General features: G+C 36.7%; 1 protein-coding gene across 4 annotated transcripts in view; it reads right to left on the minus strand.

Annotated features, from left to right (window-relative positions):
• CEP152 (centrosomal protein 152) overlaps positions 1-21,312 on the minus strand; it is an 88,830-nt gene that overhangs the window by 48,006 nt on the left and 19,512 nt on the right. For all 4 annotated transcript variants that reach the window (XM_072808379.1, XM_072808377.1, XM_072808378.1 and 1 more), the window contains 5 exons: positions 20,173-20,312; positions 16,432-16,632; positions 11,597-11,744; positions 9,670-9,761; positions 8,678-8,841 (listed from right to left, as the gene is read on the minus strand). In XM_072808379.1, the coding sequence (XP_072664480.1) occupies positions 8,678-8,841; positions 9,670-9,761; positions 11,597-11,744; positions 16,432-16,632; positions 20,173-20,312 (745 nt within the window). The remainder of the gene's footprint in view (positions 1-8,677; positions 8,842-9,669; positions 9,762-11,596; positions 11,745-16,431; positions 16,633-20,172; positions 20,313-21,312) is intronic.

Consider the following 21,312-nt stretch of genomic DNA (forward strand, 5'->3'; position numbering starts at 1 on the left):
ACAGCAATTCCAGAGCGATGGTAAAAACAAAATATAAGGCAAAGCATTAAAGCTTTTAGAAGGCATCATAGGGCTAACAGGAAAGGTTTCTTTTTTTTTTTTCAAGATGTATTTATTTATTTTAGAGAAAAAGTGTAAGCAAGAGCATGAGCAGGGTGGGAGAGAGAGACAGAATCACTAAGTCAACTCCCTAATGAGCACAAAGCTGGATCCCAGGACTCTAGACCATGACCTAAGCCAAATCCAAGAGTTGGTCACTTAACCAACTGAGCCACCCAGGCACCCCAACAGGAAAGATTTCTTAAAGGGAACATACAAAGCACTAATGATAAATTTGACTAAAGTTAAAAAAAAAAAAAAACTTCCATTCATCAAAAGACAAAAGGTTAAAAATGAGAGATATTTACAATACATATAACCATCAAAGAATTCATATGTGGAATAGATATTTATAAAAGAAAAAAACTTCTAAAAATCAACAAAACACATGTACACACAAAGTCATTTAAAAATTGAAGAGGGACATGAACAAGTCACACACATACACTGACAGACACACACACACCCCACACCCAAAAGCCAATAAACAGTTTTTTCAATGGAGCTCAATCTCATTAATATAGGACAATACAAATTAAAACCACAATAAAATATCACTACACATTATATGGCTTAAAGTAAAAAACTTAAAATATCAAGTGTTAACAAAGAGACAGAGCAACCAAGACTTTCATACACTTCTCATGTAAATTGGAACAACCACTATGGAAAAGAGTTTCCAATACCTCTTAAAATGAAACACATATACCACAAGCAATTTTACTTCTATGTATATACCCAACAGGAATGTATGCACATTATACTAGGAAGTAACATAAAGAATCTATGGTTAGTAGGATGGCAAATAAACTAGACTATTCATTTATTCATAAATAAAGCACACATATACATATTTGTATATCTAAGTGAATGAGCTACAGTTATATGCCACGCCATGAGTTTCACAACAAAATGTTAAGTGGAAAAAAAATCTAAAGAACATCTATGTCTATGAAAAACACACAGGATTAGCATTAATGCTTAATGGAGAATGACTGAATGCTTCCCCATGAGTTGAAGAGCAAAACAAGAGTATCAGTTTTTACCACTTCTATTCAACATTTTACTAGAGATTCTAGCTAAAGCAATTAGTCAAGAAAAATAAAAGGCATTCAGATTGGAAAGAAAGACATAAAATGATCTCTATTTTCAGATGATATGATCCTATACCAAAAAAAAAAAAAATTCTAAGCAATCCACTAAAAAACTATTTGAACTAAATTAACAAGTTCAGCAACGTATCAGGATACAAGATCAATATATAAAATTAAATGTTATTTCTATACACTAGGAATTCACCACCTCAAAATAAAATTAAGAAAACAATCCAGCAAAAAAGAATAGCCAAGAGAATAACTAGGAGTAAATTTAACAAAAGAGGTATAAGACTCTAACACACTGAAAACCACAAAAATACAAAATACATTAGTATATGGAAAGAGATGAAAGACCTAAGTAATTGGAAAGACATCCTGTGTTCATGAATCAGAACCCAATATTGCTAAGATTATAATACTCCCCTAAACTAATCTACAGACTATATGCAACACCAAACAAAATCCCAGCTGGTTTCTTTGTAGAAACTGATAAACTAATCCTAAAATTTATTAGGAAATGCAAGAGATCCAGAATAGCCTAAGCGATCTTGAAAAAGACAAAGTTGAAAGATTCATACTTTCTAATTTCAAAACTTACTACACCAACAAGACAGTATGGTACTGGCATAAGAACATACAGGTCAATGGGATAGAAGTGAGAGCCTAGAAATAAACCCTCCATTTAGAGTCAACTGATTTTTCACAAGGATGTCAAAACAATTTTGGTACTGGGTCAATTAGATATCACATGCAAAAGAATGAAGTTCTACATCATATCATATCGTAAAAATTAATTCAAAATGAATCCAAGATCTAATGTAAGAGATGAAACTCTTGGAGAAGAAAACATAGGTATAAATCTCCAGGATCTGGGATTAGAGAGTGGTTTCTTAGATAATCAAAAGCACAAGCAACTAAACAAAAAATATGTTGTTTGACTTCATAAAAGTAAAGACTGTGCTTCAAAGGATGCTATCAAGAAAGTGAAAAGACAACCAACAGGAGAAAATACTTGCAAATCATATATCTGACACAAGATTTGTATTTGGAATATATAAAGAACTCTCAAAACCAAAAAAAAGGACAACCCAATGTTAAAATGGGCAAAAGATTTGAAGAGGGCTCTCCAAAGAAGACATACAAATGGTCAAAAAACACATTAAAAGATGTTCAACATCATTAGCCATCAAATAAAAACTATATCATTGGCAAATCAAAGCCAAATAGCAAGTGGTGGCAAGGATATAAAAAAACTGGAACCCTCATATATCGCTGGTGGGAACATAAAATGATACAGCCACTTTGGAAAACACCATGACCATTTTTCAAAATGCTAAACACAGAATTACCACATCACTCTGCAATTCCACTCCCAGATATACAGTTGACCCTTGCTTGAATAATATAAGTTTGAACTGCATAGATCCACTTATACATGGAATTTTTTTGATACGGTACATTTCGTAAATGTATTTTCTCATCCTTATGACTGTCTTAACATTTTCTTTTCTTTAGCTTACTTTAAGGTAAGAATAAAATATATTAATACACATAACATACAAAATACATGTTAATCAACAGTTTATGTTATTGGTAAGGTTTCTGATCAACAGTAGGCAGTTAAGTTTTTGGAAAGTCAAAAGTCATATGCAGATTCTCAATTGCACAGCAGGTCAGTGCCCCTAATCCTGTGCACTGATCAAGGGTCAACTGTTTATCTAAGAGAAATGAAAACATATATCCACACAAATCTGTGTACAAATGTTCCCAGTAGCATTATTCATAATAGCCTAAGTAGAAACAACCCAAATAAATGTCCAATCAGCTGATGCATGATTAAGTCAAATGTGATATATACTCACACAACAGAATATTATTTGGCTACAAAACAGAATGAAGCACTGCAACGTGAATGAACTCTGAAAGCATTATGCTAAATGAAAGAAGCCAGCTACAAAATACCACATACTATACAATTCCATTCATGTGAAGTATACCGAATAGGCAAATCCATAGATAGAAGGCAGATTAGTGATTCCCTGGGGCTGTCAGGACAAGAAGGGGTAATGAAGAATGTAGGTAAAGCGTTTCTTTTTGGGGAAACATTCCCAAAACGTTTATTGAAATGTTCTAAATTAGGTTATGGTACTGGGTGCACAACTCTCAATATAGTAGACATCACTGAACTGTACACTTCAAATGGGTAAATTTTATGGTATTTTAAATACATCTCAGTAAAATTATAGAAGAAAAAGAGCATCTAATGTATGAGTTACCCTTTGTATAAAGGCAAACCTAATCTATAGTGTTTAGGTATGATTAGGTCTTACAAGATAACAGAAAACAATTGCTACAGCATTTAGGATAGTCATTAACTTCAAGGTTATGACTAGGAAGAGGCATATGTACAGCTGCTGGCGTTTATTTCTGGGGGGTGGTTTCATGGGCATTCACTTTAAAAATCTGTGTTTAAGCTATACACTTAGGTTTCATGCACTTGTCTCAATTTTAAAAGGTTTTAAAAGTAAAACAAAACTATAAAACTTACTAGAAAAATCCCATCAAGAAATCATACAGCTAGAGAGTGATGGATCTAACTGCATAAAAATTTTAAACAGGAAAACTCTCAGTACCAGCTAGGATACACAGAAATAGATACTGCCACACAATGTGGGTAATAAACTACAGAGCTGCTTGGTAGCATGTATCAAAAACCTCAAATATGTGCACACCTCCTAGCGAGGATATTCACTCACATCCTAAGGAAATAAAGATGTGAATGAAGACTTGACTACAAAGATGCTTATGATAAAATAATATTGTATTACTTATCATAAAAAATTAAACAGTGCATTACTATAGTTGCTTCATCTACAAATCCATCTCTAAATATATACAATATTTATTGACATCTTGAGACTTCAGAATATACTAAGTTAAAAAAACACATTAAAACAATACATTCAATATTATTTTCTTTTAGAAATATACAAAATAGATAATATGGAAATTATACATCAAAATGTTGAAGTGGTTTTCTTCATGGCAGGTAAAGTGAGGTAATGTTGCCTTTAATTTTCTTCTATTTTCTTAATCTGCATTTTCTAATTTTTCCATAATAAAGGAAAAAGTTACTTTTGACAAGAAGTAGTTGATAGTATATACTCTTAATATGTGATGAAAATGGCACCTCATCTCTGTGAGATGCCACAAAACCCATGAGAAAAACATCAAATTCCAAGAGGGGCTTCTACAGAATACTTGACCAGTATTTCTCAAAACTTCAAGGTCATCAGAAACAAGGAAAGTTAAGAGAAACCTAAGGAAACATGATTCCAAAATGCAATGGGGGTATCCTGGATGCAATCCTGGAACAGAAAAAAGGACATCAGGCAAAAACTGAGGACATCTAAATAAATTATGGACATTAGTCAATAACAAATGTGTCAATATTAGTTCATTAATAGTAACAAAGGTATCATGCTGGTATAAGATGTTAACAGAGGAAAATGGGTGCAGAGTATAGGGAAATTGTACTAGTTTTTCTGATAATTAAAACTGTTCTAAAAACCTAAAAGGTAGTTCTAAGAAATAAATAATAGTATCTTAGTTTAATTTTTACTGTTCTTCAGTTTCAGAGGATTCCAAATGAAATGTTATACACACACACACACAGAGTGACAGAGGGGAAAGGAGAAAGAATGAACAAAATATTCGGGGTTTTTAGATGTTACATTATCAAAGGAGTTCCTTGTAATACACTACATATTTATCAATATACACAACACCTGTATAGGTAATAGATATGGTGTAAGTATGTCTATATAGAACTCATCTACTTCAGCCACTTCTATTTATACAGAAATATAAGATAAAAATATAATTCACAGAAATATAATTACATAAGAAATATAAAATATATTACAATGCATCTTCCTGTGCTGTAAGATGCGGTGAACTTTTAACAGAATGCTTACTTTGCTCAGTTAACAAATTAGGCATCCCTAATTTCTTTTCTTACTGAATGCTGACCACTGAAATAGCACATCATGTACTCCTAGAGAGAGCCAAGTCAGAGAGTGGGGAAAGTGCTTGCTAAAATAATTTTCTCTTCTTTCCCAAAAGGGAAAAAGTCAGCAGTGGTGACCAGTCCTGCTGAGCCCGGTGGAAGTCAGTTCCCCTAAGTCCAAATAAACTGTAGTCCCTTATGAAGCCTGCTGAGAAGACCAAAGGGAAAAGGCATTCCACTTGTTAAATGTTTATTATTTGAGCTTCGCAGCCAACTATAATACGGGAGAGGGGAAGCTGTCTGCAAGCTGCATGCAGATTTAGCTACTCAAATTCCATGAATGTGAAATAGAACACTGAGGCTAAACCCTTCAAATTTACTAGGCAGTAGCTTAAGGGAGGTGGTAGTTGAGAATAAAAGCTTGGAGCCGCTAATATTTGGGTCAGTGATTTGAAAGCAGCTCAAGTCAACAAAGAACTAAAATTCTCGACACTGGGAAAACTGTGGCTTCCTCTTGTTCTAAGAATCACAATCCAGCAGAGAAAAGGTACAAATCTCTTCTCTCCTATATCTCCTCTCACTTTGATCTACGAATAAATATTTTTACTTTTTCCTCAAAGCCGAATATCTATTAAACTGCTGGTGGGTGGGATGACTAAAAGCTAACTTTTTTTTTTTTTTCACTAAACCCTGTGATTCAGACAGAGACTTCTAGCTAAATCTCAATGACCACTCATTCTGTGCTTAGTTATTCTCCACTTTCCCAGCTACATGTGGTAGAAGTCCTTTTACTATGTCAGTGATGTGATATGTCTCAGGTTGGATATCTATAGGACTGTGTTTTATATTACTATAGGATTTTGGCTATGAGTACTAACTAAATACAAAGGGAAGAAGCAGAATACATTTTAGAAGTTATCGTGATGAAGTTAGTCTACCTGAAAAGGTAAAACATATAGACACACACACATATATATATAATTTTTATATAACATATATATGCATTATTTTCCCAATTCCCTGGTTAATTATAGCTCAAAGTAAAATAATAACTAGAGAAAAAATTTTTTTGAGATGAACTAAATCTTTAACCCTCTAAAATAGAAGACATAAGGAAGAATGAAGTTGAAATTAAAAAGGTTTGTCATGTAAACACAAACCAACAGATTTACATGACAATAAAGTTTTGGGCTCAAGTATTGGTTCTGCTGCTAATGGTCTCTCTTTATAGGCAAAAAGAGTTCAGATCTTTGAGAACTAGTTTTCCCAACCCGAAAATGAAAATAGAGATCTGATGTTTCTCCAAGGTTGAAATGAAGATCAAAAACTTTTTACAAAGTATATGTTGAATTAAAAAAGAATTAATATGAAAAATGAATGCTATATTTTAGCCAATCATCTACTAAATAATAATATTAATAGCTATCAATGACTAAATGTCTAGTATGTGCGGGGTGCCTGGGTGGCTCAGTTGGTTAGGCGTCCAACTCTTTGATTTTGGCTCTGGTCATGATCTCAGAGTCCTGGAATCCAGCTTTGTGTTGGCCTCTGTCTTAGTGGAGAGTCTGCTTGAGATTCTCTCTCTCTCTCTCCTTCACCCCACACTCTACCACTCACAGGTGCATACTCTAATAAATAAATAACTATTTTTTAAATGCCTAATATGTGCAAGAACGTATTATATGAGGCCCTTTATGCCTTAATCCTCATTTTAACCTCCAAGAGACATCTATAATCTACTTAACAGAAAAAAACTTGATACAAAAACAGGCTCAGAAAAGCCAAGAAATTTGCCCAGGATCACAAAGCCAGTGATAAATGGCAAAACTACAAATCAAAACAAAATCTGGATGTAAAGACCATGCTCCTTCCACTAGCCATTTAGAACTAATCTGGCATTAACAGGAAACGAGGCATTCACAGTAGTAAATTTTCCAGATAACTACATCTTAACTTCAAACTTTTATGTAAATCTACCTATAGATTTATAATACATACAACCTTTTTTTGCTTTAATTAACCAAAGGTGAAGGCTTTTTTCAATAACAGGATCATGTCTGTGGGCATTTTGAGGGAGATCACAGCTATAGTTCTGTAGCTCTCTCCTTGCTAAGGCTGGGCTATCTGACCAAAACACTGGTATTACCTCCTAACCCTCTGCCCCAGCTACTCTGCAGTCAGGAACTCAGATAACTCATGAGATACAAACACAAATCTAAGTCAATAAGAGCCTGAGGGTGCTAGTTGTGCTATTGGCATCCTAGTTGTGCACATATGCTAGTTATGCTATTGGCATCCTAGCTTCCTTCTGGATTGTATCTGTAATCTGTTGATGAGAGTCCCTAAAGATTGACCCTACAGATAAATGGAGCCTTATTAAACCGAATTAACATCTTGTTTCACAGGATTACCAGATCACTTGATATTTCAATTTTCTGAATGTCATCTTACTATTTTGAAAATGAAATCACAGGATTAAAATACTTAACTTCTAAAATCTATTATAGAGCAAACCCTTCAGGAGATTCATATACGTAAACATAACAGGTAGTAAACACTCTCATGGAACAAAAATGATGGTACCCAGTCTGAAACTATACACTTGCTGGTGCAAGTGTGACATTTATATGTATTCAAGAAAGGCTCTCCTTAGCCTAAATGCAATCTCTGCCAAATATCCATCTTTCATCCTTTTTCCACACCAGCAGAAGGAATGACTGGATAGATGCCTCTTTGTATATCCAGGATAATGTGTAGCACACAGCATTTAGCTGCTCACAAGTATGCCTCCCTTTCCTTGCCCACACACATGTGAACTCCCTAGAGGGAGAGTTTCATCCTCATCTTTTGTCCTCTACTCCTAGAGCCTTGCATAGCACCTTCCAGACCGCAAGTGCTTCAAAAATATACATCCTGTCCTTCATTCAGCTCTTAAGTGTTTAACAGTACCAAAATGTGTTCCCTCTCCCACCACCCCACCCTTTTCACCTCTGTTCCTTTCATGAGATTGCTAAAGCATCTGTGTCAAACAGTGGTATAAAAGACAGAATCCGTATTTTAAAAGTAAGATCACAGTCAAGATCCTAGGGAAAATTAACGCTTATTTTTTCACATGCCATTGATAAATGCCTTCCACACACAGTACAAATAAAAATAATACATCCTTACCTCAATAATAAAAGATACATAACCTCAGTCATAGAATTTACTCTGTATATTTTAACTTTAATCATTTTATACCTTATTGAAATTGACATGTCTATTGGTACTGAAGATAGTTCAATATCAATAGTTGAGGTTTCTGTTCATTTTTATTTCACACATTTACACCTCATTAGAAATAACTAAGGCATACTGTCCCACATTCAAGAATCCCTAGTCAGCTCTCATTTCATGCCTGGTGCCACTCATTTACATGTCTCTTCAGTACTATTAATGCAGACTCTTCTATAGTAAACTATTTGCTTAATACCTCTTCACTTTGGATTTTTTCCAGTTGACTTTCTTAATACCCAAATCCACATATGATTCAGTGAGTTCTATATTTAATTCTCCTTCTGAGTCACTTGGAAGTATTCCTAATTTTGCGGCAGATTCATAGAGAGAAATTTCATCTTTCAGTTCTGTTAATTCTTCCTAAAACACAAAATTGTTGACAATTATTTTCCTACATGAAGGAATCAGTCATTTATCTATGCTTCTAAATTCATTTTAATGATCAACAGAAAGCAGAAAGGCTTCTTCACATACATCAAATAACAACTTTAAAATGATGCTGCTACGAACATGGGTGCATAATTAAAATATCTATATAACTTTAGAAAGGCTAGCACATATCAGGTTTTCCAGAAAACTGAATGAACCAAGGAATAAATGAATGAGAAAGCAAACATAAGGAGCTTCTCTCATCCCTCCCTTACTTTTTGTCCTCCATAAAAAGTGTCCCTTGAGCTGACAAACTGATGGCAGCACTTTTTGGCTTCCTGGAAGACAGAGTAGACCGGTTTGCCAAGAACGTGTTGTACTTTAGTCTGCCGGTGGGAAAAGGCAAAATACGTCTTTCCAACAGAGGTAATACTGGAACTCTTCCTCCAGTGGAAAATGTAAGTAGCGCTGGAGGAGGATGTGAGAGAATTGCAGCTAAACTGCAGGTCTCCCACACCTGTAGATATACTTATCTCTGGGATATACCCATAAATGAAAGGACATGCCACATGGAGGCAACAGACAGGCAGACTGATGGGGGGTGGGGATGTGGACAGGTGGTGGACAGGCCCTGGCTCTGCAGTCCAGACAGACCTGGGCTTGACTACCTATGTGGGTGAGACTGTGAACAACTCTCATTGCCTGGTCTGGAGATGGGCCAACCACCTCTTTTATAGAGAAATCCAAGGTTTAGAAAAGTGATGTAAGCACTGCCTAATTCAGTTACCCACAGAGTCTCTTCCAGGTGGCAACACTCACTTGCAAAGCCTTGTTCATGTTTTCACTCATAGCGTGTGCTTTTTGTGCTTGCTGCAGCTGGAACCGTAGCTGAGCCACCTCCTGTACTGAGCCTATGGAGGGGGGGAAATCATAGAACACACCAAAAGTAAAGGGACAAAGTACCTATGATGTACAGAAGACTACAGAAGGTGGAGTTCTGCATTATCACCATTTCATTACTTTTCTAGGAGCTCGAAGGTATAACCAGTGGGACCCAGAAAGCATGGGTCCAGACACCTCCAAGACATGTCCACACACTTAGTATGGCTCTTCATATGTCCTTGGGAGGTTGAAGACTTGGACTACTGTGACCGTGCTATGAATCAAATCAGCCACGTCTACAGACCTTAATACCAAGAGTCCTTTAATAGGAGCATAATGTTCCAACTCATAGAAAGCCAAAGCAAAAATTCTTTGGAACCCATTTCTACCCTCTAATAAGAAAACTACATCTTGCTGCCTTTAGCTTCTTTCGAAATGCTTTTATTTCCACCACCCCCACCTCCACATGTGAAAAAAGCATATTCGGGCAATGCTTTGGAAACTTCGGTAACCTAATGTTTTAAATGTACTAGGGGAAGGCTCCCATGTAAAAGGGACTTTATTGGGCTTCCTCAAAAGAAAAAAGAGCATCTGGGAAATGGTTAAGCAAAGCAATGATGGCATATTATGCAACTAAAGAAAATCATATTTTCAAAGCCTTTAGTGGCAAGGAAAAAAGGCTCACTAAATAATGCCATGTGAAACATGAGGATACTAAACTGGGAGAGGGGGCCAAACAGTGTATGAGCCAAATTCTGCCCCCACCAAAAACATATGCACACTAATATTCTGACAATCTTTGAAATCTTTCAACTTTTGAGTAAGCTGCTCTTATATACATTGTGCCAACAGTCTGAATTGGCTTTATATGCCATTGTGTGACTTTCATATGTCAGCTAATGAATAACCATTGAGCTATTTTCACAGTAGGAGCTACTCACCAGCAAACAGGGCAGTTTTGTCTGTAGGGCAGTTTGCATATATGTGATTATTTTATTGCCTTTTACTCTAATATCATTCTATAAAAACAAGAAACAAAAGGACTGCTGAAACTAAGGACAAAAAGTGTATGTCTCAAACTTAATACCATGAAAACCATATGAGAAATCATAAGCGGGATGCCTGGGTGGCTCAGCAGTTGAGCATCTGCCTTTGGCTCAGGGCTTGATCCTGGAGTCCCGGGATCAAGTCCCACATCGTGGTCCTTGCCTGCTTCTCCCTCTACCTGTGTCTCTGTCCGTATCTCTCTGTCTGTGTCTCTCATCAATAAATACATAAGATCTTTAAAAAAAAAAAAAAAAAAAAGAAAAGAAATCATGACAAAAATATAACTCCCTAGCTTCAACTGACCAGATAAGTGTGAAAGGGGAAAAGAAATGTAAAGAAGTTTCACAAAATGGTGGAAATACAGGATCAGTTTGAGTCTAAAAAGTGGGATTTCATAATCATTTTTACTTCCCAGGGAGAGAATCTGCCTTAAAACATATTTTATTGTTCAATTTTTGCACATTCGGCCTCAGTATGTTTTCAAAAATGCACTATGTACAGAAGCAGGGAATTGCCTACAGTGTGGGTAGGTAATTTTGCTTGAAGGAAATACATTCAAACATTAACAATAGTTCTGTGTAGTAGGATCATTGGTTATTTTTATTTGCCGTTATCTTTATTTGCCACTTTGTACTTGCTTGTGTTCTCTAAATTATCTAATGAAAATGCACCATACCTTTATGCATATACAGTTAACAATGTTAAAAAAATTGTCACTAGTGAACTTTTCTGGATTTTTATAATTCATGGATCCTATGTTCTCTCTGCTCATCATACTAGCCTCGTGGGATGACAAGAGCCAATCTTGGACACCCACCTGAGTGCAAAATGTTGGCACACTGCTTCTGACTCTCCTCCAGACTTCTCGTCAATCTGTTAATGATCTCAGTCTTTTCTAATTTGGTTGCTTCTTGATTCCTTTCCAGTTCTTTCACTTGATCTTTCAAATGACAACAGATATCTTCCTAAGGAGAAAAAGTATCCAAGAAGTCACTTTCATGATCAGTTATTAAATACTAAGCTAACAAATATGATACATAGGTCAAACATAAAATCACTACAGAGCAGCATCACCTCTTTGACAAGGTTAAGTGCACAGGACTGGGAGTTAGAATAAACTTTAATGATCTTGGGTGAGTCATCAACTTCTCCATCTGTTTTTTCTTTTGTAATTATGTTAATAAAGGTTAAATTCAGTAATTTCTAAAGTCCTTTCTGTTCTACAATCACAACTCACTGATATTCTAAAATTAGATTCTATTCAAGCCAAAGAAAATGTATTATAGTTCAATTTACATTTTACACTGTCACTATAAGGGTATGTATATATATTTAGGCAGACCACTTTGAACCATGCAATCTGTATCCTAAGACAGCAAGGATACAGATAAACACATGGAAACTCACTCTATTCTGAAGAGCCAAAAGCTCATTCTACTGAGCAGCCAAAAATAATCTCTCCCTCTTCTGAACTTCTTTTATACTTAATCTGTTTCTCTTATATTTTTCTTTCTACCTTTTATGTATTTTTCTTAATAAAATCTCCTTGAAGGTACCTATGCAGTATCTTACACACAGTGAGTGATACAAAAACAAACAAAAAAACCTTTAAAAATAAATGACAAAGAAAACCAGACAGGATAAATGTGTATGTGTGTTTGTATGAGTGCACCCATTCATTCATGTGTGTAACTATATGGAGATATATAGAAAATATGGAGCATGCATACAATATATTCAAATTTCTTTAAAAAGAAAAATGCATTTGGGAGTAATAAGCCATGGGAGTCCCATGCCTAGGTAGAAGAAATCACCACTTCTCATTCAAAAAAGACTATGTAGGCTGGATTCCACACAAAAAGCAGAGCATGAGATAGGCAGGAGTAAATTAAAGGAACTGGTTGAAGTTACCTGAAAAAGCCTGAAGAAAGTAAATAGTAAGAAGAATATCAAAGAGATTTGAAGCAGAGAAGGCAATTGGGGCCTGATCCATAGGATAATCTAAAGCTTAATAATGCCCTAAGGACAGTACCACAAGGTACACCTTATAAGGATAATGACAGCATCATTAAGCAGGGGAAAGAGACTCTGAAGTCTCTTGTTTTAGTTTGCAAATCCATGTGAATTTTGCATACTATTTCATAATGTAGTCATGTCTGCTTTAAATTTTTTCTACCAAATTTCTGAGCAAAGTGAAACTTCTGGAAACTGCTCCATGTTTATTCAACAGTGCAAACCTCTTGGCACACTGCTGCTGATTCCCAGGCCAGCTTGAAAAGCATGGTTCTGAAGCGCCAAAATAACATGGCAAACACAAGAATGGGCTAACATTAATGACAGTATGAATGTGTGTGAGAGAAGGGGTGGGGAGACAACACATATGGGCTGGGGAGGCCATAATACCTTTTATAAATAAGAGACTAAGAGCTGACAAAAAGAAAGTTCAAGAAAAGGGAGATATGAAAAACACTATAAAGAGAAGGCTGACTGTGGCAATAACTTGACTAAATGCAACAATCAACTGAACCACATTTTTTCCTGTTGACAAGTTCAGGGGAAACCAATTACACTCATAATAAACCTGTGCGGTCTCTCTTTTTTTTTTTTTTAATTTATTCAGAGAGAGAGAGAGAGAGAGAGAGAGAGAGAGAGAGGCAGAGTCACAGGCAGAGGGAGAAGCAGGCTCCATGCAGGGAGCCCGATGTGGGACTCGATCCCGGATCTCCAGGATCACACCCCAGGCTGCAGGCAGCGCTAAACCACTGCGCCACCGGGGCTGCCCCCTGTGCAGTTTCAATATCAAAAAACAAAATGAGTGGTTCCTTCTTTTCTATGAGTAGCTTGAGTGAGAACATTTAGTTCAAGAGGGTTAAAGGCAGACATCTTTAAGACTGAATGAGAAGGGTGGTGATAGAATAGCTGAATCTATGGGAGCAAATAGAGCTCAACAAGATTTCTAGTGCACAGAAAAATGAGGATTAGGCCACACAGAGGTCTGTGGGAATTTCTCAGCCAAGAGAAAGTGTTTCACTGGAGCCTTTAAATCTAACACTAAAAGAAAGTTAGAAAGTAGACCAGGCAAAAGTCATGACATAGAAACCGAAGTTCACAACTTTACCTAAAGCTGTAGATTTCAAGACCAGAATGAAGAAAGATTCTTTACCATCAAAGAGATAATCGGAGATCTTAGCCTGACATTCAGAGATCTCAGAACACGACATCTCCATGAATGGGAGACAGAAGGCAGGAGAGCCCAGGAGAGGGTTTGCTATCAGTGTAATAATATGATTAGTTTACAATTATAGTCCTTTCCCACCAAGAACAAGCTGTTCATAAAGCAGTGATTTTTAACCTTTTCCAAGAACCTCTTGCACGGAGAACCTCTTGCATGAACTTCTTGGGAAATCTGAGCACGTTTGTGGGTCTTCTCAAAAAACAAAACGAAAAACACATATACGGACGTGTAAAAGAAAATTGTATCCACAATTTGAGAGGATCTATCAAAGCCTTGGCGTCTAATCATAAACTGCCTTCAGGGATGCCAGGTTAAAAGTGTATAACTAGCACAATGTGCTCCATGTAAACATGGACTCTGTTAGCACCGTACGCATATAGTGCATAGCACATAGGGACACAGCTAACTATGTGAAAGCTGCTCAGAACCTTCCTCAGAAATTGGCAAACTTATTTAAGTTCATTTACTAAATTATCCAGTTATTTGTACCTTGCTCCTATTTTCAAAAAGTTGTTTTACTTGTCTGGGTGATGTGCTGAATGGAACATAGGAAAAGGTTTATCTGAAAGGGAAATACGTTATAGCTCTTCAATAACTTTTATAAAGAAAAAAAGGGCAAGGGGCAAAATGAAGAATGTATGTATGGTTACCAGTTAGTTAAGAAATCAACCTGCTCTATATAGAATACACTCATATACTTTTCTGATTAAAGGCAGGGATCTCCCATCTCCTGGTTGATCTTTACAGCACCTCTCTAATCAGAAATCTCAATATGGATTCTGAGATAATATGGATTGTCCTTTTATTAAAAATACTGCTGAGCCAAATGATTCCAAATTGACAACACAAAAGAAATAACCTCAGAAACATCCCCAAAAGGAGAAACTATAAGCACTGTGGAATCACCACTTTGCAAAAACAGTTATGCAATTATATCCACAGGCTAGTCTCAGTGCTATGGTCTGCTTAAAAAAATAAAATAAAAACAGTCACAGAATGTAACAGTGGAAAAGATCTTAATCACACTTTCAATTTATGGTTCAGGTATCTGAAGCCCAGTCAGCATAGAATCAAGACTTGGTTCTGTGTTCTAGTCCAGGGTCCTTCTATTAAAGTGAGGGTCAAGGGAGTGGTAAGAACAGAGAATAGAGTGAGCACAGGGGTTGAACACAGCAAGAATTTCTTCCAGCCCTTCTGTGTAACCAAAGTCAGCAGAGAATGGCACTCTATCCTCAACCCTGCATGGAAAAGCCAACCAGATTCCACCCCTCTTGTCATCCAGGAAGGACCACTGTCCAAGTCCAACTAACTTTAATGCTACTACACAAACACAGCCAAGATAAATAAAACTATATCTCAAAAACAAAACAAAACAAAACAAAAAAACTATATCTCAAATGCCATTTGCTTAAATACTAAAGATTTTGTCAATAATTTGGCATAGCCCTTGTCCTTCCCCACATATTCTTCACACCAATCAAAATCACAATATTTCTATTAAAAAAAGCTATTTAGGAAAATAAATATAATTAAAAAGTCATATAAATACATATAAAAATAAAATAAGACAGTATACATTTATTACTGGCAATAATTCAGTACTTGTGTACTTATGTACATAATCTTCTGTACTTCTACCTAAAACATGGAAAAATTTAGGCAGGTGCATAAATAAGAAATAACCCAAATCAGGATGAATTTTAAGTGCACTGGGATTTGCCATACCCTCCCATCTTATTTTTCTGCTCTTCTTCTCTCGGGTTAATTCTGAAATTACATGAAGAAAAGTACACTCTGAAATTTTATTCATTCAAGTGATTACCTGGGGTTTGGAACACAAGCAAACCCACCAACTGACTCACCCACATCTTACATTTTGTTCCCTTTGGGGCAAAAATAATACACAGAGATGCTCAAGTTACAAATCTCAGGGATTTTAGGTCAGACTTTCTCCCCCCCCCCCCTTTTTTTTTTTTTACACTATTCTCAAAAATTAACTCCCAAGAACCACTTCTAGAATTGTCTAGAATTTACTGACAGGTTAATTACTCAAGAAAGGCTTTCAGTAACTTGTGTCCCAGGATACCTCTCAAATTCAGACCAGCTCCCAGAACATTCACTCTTTTCAGTATGGATTTACTCCAGGGCAATAAGAACAATATGTATAAATACTCTACAAATAAAGGACTAGTAACGTGAGAATTGAGAAAGTACTGACCAGCCCTCTAAGAGAATTTCCAAAATTAAGCCTTCAGGGCATATTAATAGATTGAAAATATTTGGCTCTTAAGTTTTACTCACAAACACCTACTGCAAGCATCCAAAATTTCCGTATTATGAACCCCACAAAATATCAGTTGCAAAAAATAACCAGCTTTACTGGTTTAGAACAGTTGTTCATGTGAAATCATCCTAACCTGCTCCTTAAGTGCAGTAACTGTAGCATCCAATTTCCTTTGTAAGGACAACACTTGCTCTTCATGCTTCTTCGTGAGGCCCATAACAACACTCTCATGTTGCTCTCTAGAACGCTGAAGTGATTCAGAATGATGGAGGTCCAGCAGCTGCTGTTTCAGGCTCTCAAGAGCCATTTCAGTTGTCCTGGACTTCTTAATCATCTAGTTAGATACACACAAGATAGCCATGTTTAAAGTATTTTGACTTTAACTGTACTCTCCTTATGGACTTTAACTCTAAAAATCTACCATCCTTTAAGAAAAACAGACAAGGAAGGGTCTCCCTATGGTGGCTCTAGTTCCTTAAGACTTCCCCTAGCTGGAACCCACCAGGCCCATGGTTGCTGGAAACACTATTCTCTGAGAAAAAAAGTCTGTAGTTATCTGAGGAGAGTGATAGAGGATTTTGCTTTGCATGATGGCAGTATGGGTACCAGAAAAGGAATCTGCAGCTACTGTACTGGCCCCAGTGCTGTTTGCATTGCTCTGAGCCCAGGGGGGGTGGGGACGCAATCCAACTGTTAAAAAATTCCAACTCACAGAAAAATGACAACTGTTTCTTGAAAGACTAATGAAAATTGTCAATGATCACTTGCTAAAAACAAAGTTTTGAAAACTGTATCTATACAGTTGTTGAAAAATAATGTGGTACTAGGCTAAATAATGGCTCCCAAAAGAGGTCCATGTCCTAATCCCTAAACCCTATGAATATGTTATGTTACATGGCAAGGGAAAAGTAAGGCCGTAAACCAAATTAAAATTGCTAATCAGATAACCATAGAATAAAAATGATTATCCTGGATAATCTGGGTGGGCCCAATGTATCCAGAAAAGTCCTTAAATGAGGCAAACTGAGGCAGGAAATTCAGAACCAGTGACTTCTGGCTCTGAAGATGAAAATGGGCCATAAGCTAAGAAATGCCAGTGGCCGCCAGTAGCTGGAAAAGGCAAGGAAATGGATTCTTCCCAGAGTCTCCAAAAAGCAGTACAGCCCTGCTGACACCTTGAGTTTTGCCCAGTGAGACCCATGTCAGACTTCTGACTTCTGAACTGTAAGATAATAAGCATTGTTTCAAGCCATTAAGTTCATGTTAATGATAGAAAATCAGTACACTTTGTGATTCTGTTTTACTTATATTTTCATTTATTTTTTCCTTAAGATTTTATTTATTTATGAGAGCAAGAGAGAGAACCTAAGTAGGGGGAGGTGAAGAGGGAGAAGGAGAAGTAGACTCCTTGCTGAGCAGGGAGCCTAACAACAGGGTTCTATCCCAACACCTGACCTGGGGATCATGACTTGAGCCAAAGGCAGCCACTTAACCAACTGAGCTACCCAACCATCCACTTATGTTTTCATTTATGCTTTATTTCTTATACATGCAATTTCTAACTTATAAAAAGATTAAAAAGTTATAACCGTTTACTATATAAAAGTAATTCAACTTTTCTATAAGAGCTATCAGTTTTCAAAAAGTTAAAAATGTTAATAGTCTATATCACACACAAAAATTAAAATTTCAAATGAGGCTTATTCTTCATTTCTATTCCAGAGATTGACTATTTCAATATTGTTTTAAGTGCTTAGGACATTTATTCATTTGTTCAATAAATAATGTGAATACTTTGTACCAAGCAGGTTCTAAGCACTTAAGGACATGATGACAAGATAGGCAAGGTCCAAACTCTTACAACTTTCTGGTGGGAAGAGACAATCAATAACAAGTAAACAAATGAGATTGTTTCAGATAGTTTTAAAATAGAATAATAGGATATGGCATGATGAAGGAGAGTAGGAATATGGAGCTATGGGCTACTTTAGAGATAAAGTGACTTGTTTGGGGGGACACTGGAAGGATAAGGAACCAGATATGACACAGCACTGTTCAAATTCTTTCACAAAACCATCCTCAGAATTAGCCACAAATCTCATCCAAAACCTAACTCACAGGGATCCCTGGGTGGCGCAGCAGTTTAGCGCCTGCCTTTGGCTCAGGGCGCGATCCTGGAGACCCGGGATCGAATCCCATGTCGGGCTCCCGTTGCATGGAGCCTGCTTCTCCCTCTGCCTGTGTCTCTGCCTCTCTCTCTCTCTCTCTCTCTCTCTGTGTGTGTGTGTGACAATCGTAAATAAATAAAAAAAAAATTAAAAAAAAAAAAAAAAACCTAACTCACAATTTTATAGTCACTTCAATTTTAACCACCACCCTCCTCCAAAATGTTATTACTCTCATGAGTCACCCCCACCCCCACCGCCACCCCCACCCAGCTTGGCTACTAATGTCTTGGGACCATTTCCAATCATTATATGGCTATCTATCTCATTAACCAAAGAACATACCACCACTTTATCTTTGTTTTTAAGATTTTATTTTGAAGTAACTTCTACACCCAACTTGGGGCTCAAACCCACAACCCCCAGACCAAGAGTCACACGCTCCACTGACTGAACCGCCCAGGTGCCCCTGTGCCACCACTTTTTTTTTTTTTTTAATTTTTATTTATTTATGATAGTCACACACAGAGAGAGAGAGAGAGGCAGAGACACAGGCAGAGGGAGAAGCAGGCTCCATGCACCGGGAGCCCGACATGGGATTCGATCCCGGGTCTCCAGGATCACGCCCCGGGCCAAAGGCAGGCGCTAAACCGCTGCGCCACCCAGGGATCCCTGTGCCACCACTTTAAAGGTAAGTCTGTTGGGGTCAGGAAATTTAGGTGCTGCTGTTTTGTCAATAACTGGCTTTGTAACCTTGGGCAAGTAATTTGACCTCTCCAAAAGGTCAAATTGATTTATTGATTAACTCATCGATAAAATCATAAACACAATGCTTCACTAATCAAAATCCCAGTAAGATTTCTTACAAACATGAAAAGTTGATATGCAAAATCTAGTAAAGAAAATGTGAAAAAGAGCTACAATATTTTTTAAGAATACTAACAGTAGCCCTTGTTTATCACATTTCAAAACAAACCATAAAACTATAATCATGATAGTATCAGAGTAGGAATAGAGATATATATGTGATAGAAGGCAGGGAAGACTTAGAAAAGAAACCCCTTGAGCAAGGGGTGTTAATCAACTAGCAGTGTGCTGTGGAAAGGACCTTCCAGAGAGAAGAGACAGCATATACAAGTACATAAAAACAACACACCCACTACTGAGTTTGAGGAGAATAAGGGAAGACGTAGGCAAGGATCAGATGGCCATTTCAGTGCCATACCTCATCCCATAAGCAAAGCAGGGTCAGGCTTTAAGCAGGGGAAAAACAATCAGTATTTCAAAAAGACCAACCATAAGAGAGAATTTGGGGAAGGGGTAAAAGACCAGAGACTTTTACCCTGCACCTGAGTGGCTCAGTCAGTAAAATGTCCAACTCTCAATTTTAGCTCAGGTCATGATCTCAGGGTCATGAGATCAAACCCCAAGTTGGTCTCTGCACTGGGCGTGTAGCCTGCTTAAGATTCTTTCCCTCTCTCCCACCCTCACTCCTCTCCCCCAAAAGAGACTAGAGACTATCACAGATGACTGGGTGAATGCAAGCACCATCCCTCCGAGGTAAGGGAAACAAAAGCAGACTTATGGTAGAAAATGATATAAACTGTAAAGTTCTGCTACATTTAGTCCCACATTACCAAAAAAGTTAAGTAACCATTTCACTAAAATAAACAACCTTTTACCACAAATAATCATGATAAAATATTTACCTGTTCTTCGTTCACTTTTAATGCTTGTATTTGAGTCTCCAGTGCTTTTATTTGTGCTTCAAGCTGTATTTCTCTTTCTTTTCCATTCTGAAAGAGTTTCTGTGATTCTCGAAGGCTGAGGGTCAAACCATCCTTTTCATCTAGAACATTAAAAATGTTTATATAAATAATAAATTACTGTACAGGGATCCCAATTGTCACAATCTCTATCACGTATCAGATACATATCATATAAATGTTCAGTTCAATTCAGATAGTAAACTTGAGCTGATTTAGAGAAAACCAGGAAAAATTCCAAAAAAGAATGCCCGAGTGACACCAAAAAAAATTGAGAGAACCAGAACCACTTCCTTCAAAAATTTTACTGTATTTTTTGGGGGACCACAAGATTTCCTAACAATGATTTCAGCATTTGTTTACTTGAGAAGCAACATGGATGTGACAAATCTCTACTAACCAAAGAAAGACTCTGAGAACTATTTGTTTTTTATACACAATGCAATGAACTTTTAAATTCACCTAATCTTAAATTCTTCCCACATACTTTACTGTAACAGTTTACAAGTTCTTCTCTCAAAATAAATTCTAAAAATATTACAGAAAGAGACCTTTTCACTATCAATTAAGTTTGAAACAAGTTAGAGTTCAGTCACAAAATTATTCTATAAATGAAAAGTCCAGCACTGACCAAAACTACAGAAAGCGTGAAGAGTAAGCAATTTTCATTTGAACTTGTGTTTATTCTATGTGCTTTCCCAGTAATGGCTCCATTTTTCTCCTTGACACACCCAAAGGAGTTCAGGATCACTAACTCTTACTTGGATTAAAATCTTATGTTAATTTGTAGGCTTAGAAAATGTATTACAAACTAAACACAAGTCTCTGGGAATTGGAATACTTCATCCAAGGTAAACTGTACAAGGAAGCAACAACTTATTAGGATAGAATGCTATCAGCATAGTTAAATAATGTTCACTGATTCTAACAGCCTATAGAAGAGAAAGGGAGAAAACGAGGACCTCGAAATAGAATGTTCTGGTGAAAAATAATCCCAAGGCAAGGTGTCAAAAGTCCGGGGTTTTTGTTTCATTTTGACTGACTCATTACTGAGCTCTCTGACCAAGTACATCAACTCTCTAA

Source organism: Canis lupus, chromosome 32, assembly GCF_048164855.1.
Source record: "Canis lupus baileyi chromosome 32, mCanLup2.hap1, whole genome shotgun sequence".
NCBI lineage: Eukaryota > Metazoa > Chordata > Mammalia > Carnivora > Canidae > Canis > Canis lupus.